Source organism: Papilio machaon, chromosome 4, assembly GCF_912999745.1.
Source record: "Papilio machaon chromosome 4, ilPapMach1.1, whole genome shotgun sequence".
Classification (NCBI taxonomy): Eukaryota; Metazoa; Arthropoda; class Insecta; order Lepidoptera; family Papilionidae; genus Papilio; species Papilio machaon.
Genome location: NC_059989.1, coordinates 973,806 through 985,968, shown reverse-complemented (window position 1 = coordinate 985,968; position 12,163 = coordinate 973,806). Strand labels below are relative to the sequence as shown.

The 12,163-nt window shown below is 38.1% G+C and overlaps 2 protein-coding genes across 2 annotated transcripts; one reads left to right on the top strand and one right to left on the bottom strand.

Moving 5' to 3' along the window:
- Positions 1-276: 276 nt before the first annotated feature.
- On the bottom strand, positions 277-1,514 carry LOC106718468 (mediator of RNA polymerase II transcription subunit 19). Its single transcript, XM_014512558.2, has 3 exons — positions 1,232-1,514; positions 771-1,142; positions 277-509 (listed from the first exon to the last, which is right to left on the bottom strand). The coding sequence occupies exons 1-3, from the start codon at positions 1,410-1,412 to the stop codon at positions 349-351; spliced, it is 714 nt and encodes a 237-aa protein (XP_014368044.1). The 5' UTR covers positions 1,413-1,514; the 3' UTR covers positions 277-348.
- A 399-nt stretch (positions 1,515-1,913) lies between these two features.
- Positions 1,914-7,977, top strand: LOC106718521. The gene is made up of 2 exons (XM_014512622.2): positions 1,914-2,246; positions 2,366-7,977. The coding sequence occupies exons 1-2, from the start codon at positions 2,196-2,198 to the stop codon at positions 7,604-7,606; spliced, it is 5,292 nt and encodes a 1,763-aa protein (XP_014368108.2). The 5' UTR covers positions 1,914-2,195; the 3' UTR covers positions 7,607-7,977.
- Positions 7,978-12,163: the final 4,186 nt, after the last annotated feature.

The window sequence follows — 12,163 nt, the reverse complement described above, 5'->3', positions numbered from 1 at the left end:
CCTTATCGCGCGTTGTGAAAGGGGGCTAGACGGAAAAAATTCTTACGAAAAGTTGTCACGACACTTTTTGCTATATCACCATGGCAACGACGTGACAATATATAACGAAAATTCATAGAAATAAAATGTACTTCTTGTGAAGACTCAAGTTTTTTATTCATAGAATAAACATTGGTTCCTTCACTAATTAATCGAAAGGAACTTCGTTCCATCCGGGTGTCCCTTGACACCTCTCAAGTTTTTTACTATATTTTTTCAAGTGTAAAAATTTATTTTGCATTAATTTGCTTACAAGTCTCCCTGTTTGATGCATCTCATTATACAAGAAATCTTACTTACTAGTGCTGCCTAGACCACGGGATGCTGGCTGGGCGTAAGCCCCCCATGCTCCGGACTGTGCTTTTGTTTTTTTCTCTTTTTCTCCTTTTTCCGTTTCTTACGCTCCTTGTCGTCGTCGTGACGTTTCTGTTTTTTGTGTTTCTTCTCATATGTGTCTGGATTTGAAGAATCTAAAATAGTTTATACATTATATATAAATGTTTAAGGGACATTAAGAAGACTAAGTTAAGCAACACTATCTAAAAATTGTTGACAATACATTACAAAGAAATTTAATTAAAAAATTGATGAATTTTAACTCAAAATTAGATGCATAATGCATGCAATGTGAATAAAATTAAATTAAAAATCATACATGTGTCTCTCTTTTGATGTTTTTTTTTTTTTTTTACTTTAAATCATAAGAACTGATTCACAATGCTTGACCTTACCTTGTAGAGGTGTGTCCTGTCCTGGTGGAGCACCGTCTTTGTGTTTATGTTTCTTATGCTTACTTTTATGTCTTTTGGGAGGAGTTGCACTAACATAGCGGTACTGCTCTGGCAGAGGGCCTGGATGCAGCCGGAAGCCTGCCAGCTGTGCACTGCTCAGTGGCAGCAATTCCTTACCACCGATTGGCCTTTTGGCAATTACTGACCCCAGCGTACTGTTGTCTTCTTGCCCAGGACCATCCACTATGCCTGGTAAATTAGGCAAGAATGAAGACAGTGATTCCTTTAATTTCTTCCCATTAAATTTACTATATGAGTGTTCTAGGCCATAATATGCCATTAAATTTGTTGCGCCTGTTAGTTCACATTCTCCTGTAAATCAAAATAAATGTTAATTTTTTAAATCGTATTGTATTTGACATTATTAGCTTTTTTTGTGAAAAGTATATTAATGTACACACCTGGAGGTTCTTTCATCAAATAGAAAGGACCACTATGTAATATTGCAGGATTCTTGCCGAGCGAGATAGTGGTTTTGAGGGTCCCAGAAGAATCCTGGCGTGAAACTACTGGTGACCTCGCTCCTCGCGGTGAGGATTTTGGTGAATATGGTTCTACTTTTCTAAACTGATCAGACATCATCTTGAATCAGCATTGTCTAGAGTGAGTGGCATAAATAAAGAAACGCTGAAAAATTAAAAATAATAGAAACTAGAAACTAAAAATAAGTGTTCCCTTCTCTTGTATGTTGCAATCTACTACAGATTAAATATTTTTTCTTATCAATGTCTTTCGATACAGATAAAAAAATAACATGTCAATATTTTTCGGATTGCCATTTTAATTTATTTACGTAGCTTATTTAGGTAAATCATAGGATAATTCGTCACAAACTCTGTATTCCTGTGGTGTGCAAAATAATTTATTTAGTAAACGAGGGTTGTGATAAATCGAAATCCAGAGTATCGCCCGCATGAAAGGCTTTTTTGATGTAGGAGATTTATTTTAAAAGGATTTTAATGAGTAGTTGTCGATCCTAACGAGCGATTTTGACTGTTGTCTATGATCACAACCACGTGTTTCTATAAAATGCTTTTGCCTAATGAAATTAAAAAGAAAAAATCATAGATAAAAGAGTCTAGTCTATGGGACATGAAATAGCTTCTCGTAATGCGCTACGATTTTCGATAATGTGTTTGGAAATAAACAGCGCGATGAGTTTAATTTAATTTGTTTGTGATTATATGAATTGTTTTAAACATTAAAAATGTATACACTTATTGATAAAAGTCGTACGAACGCAGTGCTACATTTCTGATATCACCAATCCTCGCTCAGCGAAGTGACGCCATTTTACGGGAATGACCAGCCCGCGGCTGCCTCTTATTAAGCCCGATGTAAGGAGCGCTCTACTCAAACGGATGCATGGAAACGAATCTTTATTATTGTTCTCGTACTGGACGTACGATTTCAGAGGTACGGCCATATATTACAGTGTTATTGTTATCGTATTTCAAATCGAAGTTTGATTTCCTCTTGTTTGTACGTCTTTTGTTTCTCGTTAAATATAGTAAGCACGTGTTTGCTTTTTTCAGAAAACTATGGAAGATGGTAATATAACCAATACGAGAGACGATAAAATTGGTTCAGCGTCACTGACGAATTTTTACGTCGAAAGACCCGCGAAGACAAATGGACATGACTTTACCGGAGAGCCCTCCAGTCCCCCAGATACGTTCTACGGCCCTCGGCGTTCTAGCGCCGATGCATCACAAGACGAAAAATTCCGAAAACGCATTAATCCATTAAGAATCCATCTCGGCAAAAGACCGTTTGTTGACACTTCGGCGTCATACAACAATGCGAGTAAAAAGAAAAAGCATTTTGTGGTTAAACCCAGTGAAAGCAATGCACAAAAAAACGTAAATCCTCGTGCACCGAAGCTCTTACCCAAACGTGTTGACCGTAACCCATTTCACAATGTTGTACCACAAGTGGACACTTCTATGGACAATGAGCAAGACAAACCGGTCCCGCGTCTCGTGCCCAAAAGTCAGTTGGTACAGTTTAAAAAAGGTAAAACAGAAAAAGGTCCCCAGCTGAAAGAATATGCACAGAGCTTGGGTCTACAACCTATGGTGAAATTTAAATGTAGGAAATGTTGTTCTATGTCCTTCAAGACTTTAGCAATGTTGAAAGAGCATCAGTTGATTTGCCGTGCTCAAGTGAAGGAGCCTGCTCTCAGCCCGGAGTCAGTTTCCAATTCAGATAACAATGCTGGGGGACCATCAAGAGTTACAAGAAAGGTTTATTTGTGTTCAGCTTGTGGTACATATTATGAAAATTGGAATCTTTTCCTTCACATGAGAGAGGTACATAATCGACACATATGCTTGTTCTGCCTGGGCATGTTCTCAAAGGCTGAGAAGCTGTCTGCCCATCTCACCAACAAACATAATGTACAAGAGTTTAATTACAACAGTAAGGAGGACTTTGTTAATGTTTACAATGGGACATTATATTTAATGTGTTGTGCTTGTGATGAGATTTGTAGTGAGAAGGATGATTTTTTTAATCATGATTGTAACAATGTGAAACCTAAACCTGTGCCTGTGCTTGTTAGTAAAAAGCCAAACAATGTTCATCATATTAAAAATGTCAATGAGCCATTGAAAAGTTGTAATACCACCACAACATCGAGTAAGAATTCATTAAAGCCTGTTAGTAGTGATAAAATTGAAACCAATGATGCAAAGCCGGAGACAGTTACTACCCCGAAGGCTACGGTAGATACAAGCGATTGTGAACCTGTAAATAGTGATGCAAGTATTAGTTCGGATAGTTCTCTTTCAACTAGTAAAGATATAAGTAATACATTAGACTCTGTGATAGGACCTGATAGTTTAAATGTAAAACCTGGGACAGACACCCATGAGACTAGCACTCCTGATACTAGTAGATTACACTTACCTAACGGTGATGACAGTATAGAACAATCAGACGACAGTGACTCACCTATTCCTGATGAAGTTCATCCATCAACACCACTTTCTAATGTAGAGGAAAATATTAGTCAACTACCAGAGAGAGAAAAGGAGGCAGGTGGTATTAAGCTAAAATTGAGTTTAAATAATGCTAATTCCCCAGTAATTATTAATTCTACTGTAGATCCAACTGTTGGGCAACAATATAAACCACCGTCTCGGGTCAGAAGGCCTCCAAAAAGATATGAGAAAGATACATCACAAGAATTACTAACTCCACCAAGACAACCTTCCATAAAAATGACAATATGCGATAAAGCTGATAGTCCATTTGTAAAAACCACTATAATAGAAAATAACAAAGAAACAACACAAAAAGTGACCATGGATAATAGTGTGCCCACACCACCAGTACCTAAAGATCCGGAACCAAAACCTGACAGTACAATAAAAACCACTATCTATGATAATAATTTAGAGGACAGCAACACATTGAACAGGGTACCAAAGCTGACGGTAAGAGTGCCCAAGGAATTTTTGGATAAAGACTCTTCAAGTGATTATTCTTCCGATAGCGATATTGGTGAAAAGATGTCTAATGATGATAACAATACAACTATTGCACACCAAGAAAATGTTAAAGAACAATCTCCTGAAAAAGAACAAGTAAAATCTGAAGTTCCAATAGAGGAGTCAATTGTTAAAGATGAACCTGAACAACCAGAAGCCAAAGTACAAGCGACAGATGAAAATATTCATCCCAATCTAGAACCTGAAGTAAAGACTGAAGTTAAAGAAGAAATTTTGAATGTGGAAGACCCTTCACCAACTGACAGTGTTCCTGCTATAGAACTAACACTAGACAGACCATTAGATAAATATCCACTCAAAGATCTCTTGAAAGTGTTTTTAGCATCAACTGTTATAAACTGTATTTATTGCAACCATGCACGGAAGATTGCTGTAAACTGTGAACAGCTTGCACTGCACTTGGTAGCAGAGCACCGATTCTCTGCAACTGTGAACAGCATCACAGCGGAGGAACTCCTGCCGCAAACTATTGCAGCTAAAGTGAAAGCGAGGCTACAAGAAGTGTGTACTGTATTTATAAATTTAGACTCTTATGACAGTGTTGATAAGTGTGAAACTGTTCAGTATAGTCATGTGTTTGAGTGTTTTCAATGTTTCTTTAAAACTGCTGTTCTAAAAGATCTCTATTTACACAATCGTAAAATGCACCAGAAAACTATATTACTTTGCATAATGTGTAAATGTAATTTTTATACTTATAGTGAATTACTATGTCATTTGTGTCCTGGAACATATGATACAGAATACGAAAATAGATTTAGATGTTGCTTGTGTACTGTAGATTCTATATCTTCACCCTTTAGATTAATGGTACATTTACGGAAAATACACCACACATGTGATGTTTGTTTAGAATTTTGCCAAAGCCAAGCTCGCTTGTCAAGTCACGTTTGGAAACATAAACTGCACCATTTATGCTACCGATGTGGAATTGCATATAGAAATAAACTGGACATAACAAATCACCTGTTCTGGAAACATGGCACTGAAAGTGTTTTATGTAAAAAGTGCCTACAAAAGAAATGGCCGCATGTCTATCATTTCTGTACACCTCCACCTATTTTTGTATGTGAAGAATGTACTTTGCAATTTACTCGAGCTGTATACCTTAAAGTTCATAAACGATTTCATTCTGAAGAGTTCCCACATGTTTGTGCTGAGGAAAATTGCACAGAAAAATTTGTTTCTAAAAGATTGTTAGCTAAACATGCAGAAAAACATAGTCAAATGTCCATTGAAAGTATAAGTGAAGAGAAATCATTAACGGTTGATAAACCCACTGATGACAGTAAGGTATTACCACCCGAAGTTGCATTAATAGATGATAAACCTAAGGAAGAAGCTGGATCTTCTGAGACAAAAGATGAGACTGGAACTGGTCACGCCTTAAAAAAAGTGAAAAAGAAAAAACTTAAAGACAAAGATGCATTATTATTGGACGTAAATTTGCCTGCATTAAATCTGTCTGAAAGTGACAGCAGTGACGAATCTGACAGTGGTGTTCCATCGTCAATTAAAGACGAAGGACAAATTGACAAGTTAGATGATGAATCCCAAGAAGCGAAACCGAACAGCCTCGATGTGACCGACTCTGGTAATCCTACAGTAGAACCTCTTGCAAAAGTTGAAGAATCGATCGAGCCACCAGAAGAAAAACCGGACGAAAAACAGGTTTTGGAAATATGGGACAACTTTAAGAAATATCAAGCCAAAGTTGAGAAACAAAAAGAAAAAACACCTCCATTAGTTCCTATTAGAAAACATGTTTGCGATTCCGATCATGATTATTGTTTGATACCAACTGAAGTAAATGGCGACGACGATACCTTTGGCTCAGATAAAAAGAAGAATAAAAAGTCGCCAAAAAAGAAGCAAAGTGGCTTATCATCGTCGAGTAGCAGCAGCAGCGACAGTGATTCCAGTTGTTCATGCGGCCCTAACTGCAGCTGCTCCTCCAGTAGCGGAGGGTCTTCATCCTCAAGTTCATCAGATTCTGATTCATCAGATGAATCAGGAAACGAAAAGAAGAAGACTAAGCAACTAAAGAAATTACCGAATAGACGACTTAGCAATGGCTCCAACGTGGATGTTATGGCGATGACAGAAACACCAGTTTTAGTACCTGAAAAAACGGAACCTCTTATTGCTGAAAGCGATCTAGACACAGAAGAGAGTGAAACAGATGAAGAGTTTTATGATGAGAATCCCCAAAAAATTGCAAACAAATTGTACACCGAGAAACGTATGCTTTTAGCTTCAGTGGCTCCATCCGACGGCGGCTCAATGTCTGGAGACGTTAGTCGCGCCGCCACTCCGGTAAAAGAGGAAGTCAAACAGAATGAAGAAGTTAATGTCGTCCAGCATTCGGAGCCCGACACTAAAAAAGAAAAAACTAGCAGTGTTAAAAAACGAAGTAAGAAGAAAAAGAGATCTAAGAGTTCAAAGAAGCACACACCCATTAAAATTAATATTCCTAAAGATGTTATCGCTAAATCTGAAGTGGAAGCACCGTCGCCATTGTTGTCGAATAAAATTACAATATCTTTACAATCCAATACAGTACAAATCCCAGAAGCACCGAAAACCGTCATCACAAAGCCATGCAATCCCAAGAATTCAACTCATGAAAATAAACGTGCTTCAAAACGAAGACGTGTCCCGAACAAATTTTACGGTTACTCGAGTGACGAAGAGTCTCCACAAACAACCGCTGCGCTTAAACCGCAGCTGCCGCCCAAACTAGAGTGGAGGAAGGAAGATTTACCCTCTCCTGTGACGCACAAAGCGAAAAAGGAAATTCCTTCGTCTGTGATCCCTCAAAGAACGTTCAACTATACGGACCCGATCAGATTGACTGCGCCTATTCCGGACCCTGAACCTCCAAAAATACTGATGAATACAGAATCCATGGAGTCGAACAGCGATTCCGGTTCCAGCGACGAAGGAGCTTTAGAAATATACCAACCCAACAGCGTTCAGAACTCAATACCGGTTCCACCCCCGACGTACCTCAATTCCGGTACGTCCAGTCTGCCGTACCCGTTCCAAAGGCCGGCAGTCCGTCAGGCGCGGGAGGGAGAAAGTGTTTATTGCTACTGTCGGTGCCCTTACGATGAGGTGTCCGAAATGATAGCATGCGATGCCGAGGGGTGCGCGATCGAGTGGTTCCACTTCGAGTGTGTCGGTATCATGGTACCGCCTAAAGGCAAATGGTACTGCCCGGAGTGCAGGAAGAACCAGGGCGTCGCCGCCTACAGATAATCCCCGAGACTTGGTGTAAATATGGCGTGGCTGTATCGATATCTGTACATAACTTATTGACAATTGTAGATAGCCTAGCTTTACTTGTATATCGTTGTAGGTAGGTAGTATATAAAGTCTAGGATTATTAGGTCTGAAAAAATGTATCATATGTTATAAAAGTACATGTTATGCTTGAATTGGGCTGTGCGGCCGCCACTGTAATCTGGCGAATTGTTACTGACGTTCACTAACCCAGCCAAATGGAAATATAAATCCAATTTTTGATACCAACATTGCAGTTTTATTTACATCATTATTTAAAATATATTCATGTCTGCCTAACCTTACTTCCCGAGCAGATCAACACAACACAGCTATTGCTATAATATTTGTAGCATGTTGTATACGTACAAAATCGTTGCCACTTCATATTGTTTCTAATAAATTCATAACAAAAACAAATAACACATTCAACGCGTTGAAAATTTGTTGCTATTTTGTTTATTAATATTTTTTAAAGTCTGATTTCTTGATTAAATATAATTTAAAAAATATCTGTTTCACTGACCCTACCTTTTTTTATATTATATAGCTAACTCGCTGTAATAAATGACATTAAAAAGGGTTTCTGAACCACCATGTTAATCGCATCCACGTGATCCAAGGATTAACTTAGTTGCTACAACTCCGAAAGTTCAACAAAGGATTTAAGATTCGAACCTTAACGACATTTAAATTTGTCGTTGGTTGTAAGGATTCATTGAACGTAGGAAATCTTATAACATTGAATTTACAAGATGAGCTTGCATTGTGATTAGATCCTTATTCGTTCAGACGTCGAAATTGACGTCAGTGATTTGTTATTAAACCAAACAATGTAAATTAAATTAATATTATATTGTGAAATTCCTCTAGGACTTATTCGCAGACAAAAGCTTTTGTTTTATAAATACAGAAGTTTGGTTCTATCGTTGTTACTATTTAACTTAAGTGTAGCAGAATGGATCTGAATTTTGAAAAATTAATAAATTACACTGTGGAATAAAATATAGGCAACTCAGTTTTTTTAATACCATGCAAATATGGGTCATGGGTAACAACTAGTTTTATACAATTTTAATATTAACAAATGAATCTTATAATGAAATATACCTTTATTCGAATGTTGATATCTTTGTAGCGTCAAGTTACTTTCTCGCCTGCGCGTAACCGAAGTTTATACTGCCTACACATTTTATATAGAAATGCATACGACAATATATTTTGTACTTATGTTTCAGCGATGCAAATCAACGGAAAGGATAAAAACAATGGTGCTCTTTATTTCACAATTATTCATATTCCAAAGTCCCGTATTCATGAGCGCAGTGCAAGCCAGACAACTCCATCTGTAATTCAAAACGATTTCAAACATATTTGTGTCGCAGTATTTCACAAGGTTGCAGGATTTCAATCACGATTGGAGTCACTTTGGGTACATATAGTTTTTGAATAGAATTACACTTGTTAAAAATTTACTATTTGCACGATACGAGCATACGTTTTGGTTAAAATGTTAAAAAAGTTCAAATCTTTAGTACCTACTTCAATATCTAATGTTTCTAACAAACTGGGGAGGCACTGAAATTCTGAAATAAACTTCGAAAATGTACTTCATTTTTCCTAATTCACTTTTTAATTTTTTTATATTACAAGGTGGCAAGCGGCCACATGAATTCGCCGAAATGGCGAAGCGACCGCTGCCCACAGACATCCGCAATTGCAGATGTGTTGCCTAACCTCAATCGACGAAAGAGGAGACGCAGAAAAAGAGAATATTTAACCTTCCTTTAAACCCCCTTCATCAAAACCACCTCCCCTTCCCATCCTTTCATTATAAGAAAAGAGTGGGAAGGGAAAGGGGACTAAAATTAGGCCTCCGGCACCACACTCATCAGACGAAACGCGGAATTGCTTCTACTTCACGCCAGTATTCTGTGTGGTTGTGGTATTTCACCGGGCGAGTCGGCCAATTCGTGCAACAGATGTTGTTGTTGCTGGCGTCTACCATTGTTAATTTGATCAAAAAAGTCAATCCCAGCTCCATAGGCCGGCACCTTTATTGAATTTCGATTCTGCTAATGAGGTACAAGTATACATGTATGCTATATGTCTTCACTCGAGATCGATTCTGAAACAATGTCGCGACAATTAGTAATCTCGCTTAAGTATTCCTTAAGTCAGCCAATGACAATGGGTCGGATATATCTTACTAATATTATAAATGCGAATGTTTAGATGGATGGATGTTTGTTTGAATGTAGGTATCTCTGGAACGACTCCACGGATCATGATGAAATTTGGCACAGTCACATAGTCTGGAAGAACACAGGCTACTTACGTTTTTTCGCGTTATTTCGCGCGGGCGACAGCTAGTATTTTTTAAAACTAGGATTTACCAGTGAAGCAACCTTTTTTATCATAAATCATTAAATCTTGCCATACGAAATATTGAGATTCAGTAGGTACCTAAATGGGGCGTGCAATTCGGTAACCGTTTTTCGTAGTTTTATTTGTCTGCTTATCCATAATTCAACTTGCATCCATGTTTACAAGGATATTGCAGGTAATGTTATCGTCATTAATTCAGTGTATAAGTGAACATCACTTTGGAAATTTCCAGGTTGTAAAAACCCGCCTCTCCCGGCCGTGCTTCATTCGCAATCCCGTGCGTCAACAACAAACACATTATTTCAGCAGACTATTTATTATACGTTGATTAAAATTCAATAAAAAGTTTTGCAATGACGGAAAGGAATCGTAACATCGACTCTGATGAAGAGGAAAATTACATTAATTGGAAAATAAAAAAACTGAAGAAGCAAGTAAGACGTTCACGGCGGGAAAGGAAGGCCCGCCAGAGTTGCAGCGCCGCGCCGCCAGCTGATGCCACCGATGCAGGTTCGTTGTGGTTAAATTTTGTTTTTCCCGTTTTGTTACTTTACAATTACCGTAAACTAAACACTCAATGTTCACACATTCGTCTTATGGCATTACTTTACTTTCACGTGACACTGCACAAGCTGCCTGGCATGTAATATATGAGCGAGCTCCACCTTTATGTCGCTAATGTAAAGTGGTTTTTGCTTATAGATATTTCCAATAAGTTAGGAAGTTGCATATGCGTTGCCTTTATACGACATAGGATCTTTAGGAAAAAGTAGAAGACGTCCAGAAAAGAATATTTGATTAGTATATATATCCCCCCACACAAATCCACAAGCTTTTGCCATCTTTTCCGTGTTAGAATCGGGAAAAATGAAACAGTCATCAGACAAACTGCGATGATACTTCCACTTCACGCCTCTCTTCTGTGTGCTCCTGATATCACACTAGTCATCCGTGATGCAGCTAATCCTGCCACGGAATTTGCCACTGTTTAATCTTGTTAAATTAAATCCTGTTAAACAGATTGCAGCAACAAAGAGACCAGTCTGCAAACTATGCCGAAAGATAAATTGGAAGACCTCGACCCGGAGATTCTAGACATTCTTGGTGCTGCTCCTGCTATTGCTGAAAAATACAGTGAACATATACACGAGGCGCTCGCCAATAGAATACAACACATAGCCACTACTGGGTTGGCGAGTGACACACGCAAAGAGCTGAACAAGCGATATCTCGTTCCAGCCAATAGCGTCCTATTAGACGCCCCTTTACTAAATGTTGAAATAAAGCTAGCAACTACAGATGATCTATTGAAGCAAGACAGAAAAATTGCAGAACGACAAAAGCAGCTTGCAGCAGCGATTTCTGCAGTGGCACGAGTCTTGAGCAAAGAAATAAAGGATAAGAAAAAAGATAACGGCCGTCTCAAACAATTGATGGATGTCTGTCGTATCCTATGTGACGTCCAATACGAGGAGTCGGTCGCCAGGCGCGAGTTAGCCATGTCATCCATCAAAGAGGAGCTAAAGGAGCGCTTGGCAGCGACCAATATTGAAAGATACTTATTTAGTGATGGATTATCTGAGATTTTAGAATCATTTAAAACAGTGATAGAATCGGACAGTGTTACAACAGATACAACGGCCGAAGCGATTACCATGATCGACTCCTCTCGCTTTTGCTCGTGCATCAAACGATCTCTACAACCTAAAAAATAAGGAAAAATCGCTGCTTTCTGAAAAGTTTCGTCGTGACATTTAAATTAGGCGAACTTTGCAAATTGACTTTTACTACTTCTTTATTACTTTAGTTCGCGTTGATTTTAAGACATCATATAATATTATTTTTTACGTATTTTTTTCATAGTTTACTATAATTTCAAAAGATGGTCTTTTTCTCTTAGCACGTTGTGAAAATTGCTTAGTCAGTGTTGTAGTAATTGCATTTAACTGTCGGTAAAATAGCACGCGCCGGCGGCGCAGCGGTGCTCAATAACGGGATGAAGTTAGTGTGAAGTATGAATACAACTCAAACCAATATTCATTGAATAAAACAGATTACAAATATATAATATAGAAATTATAGTTTGAATCTAATGCTCTTCCAAATGAAGATATAAATAAACATTGTAAACTAGGCTACTACTGC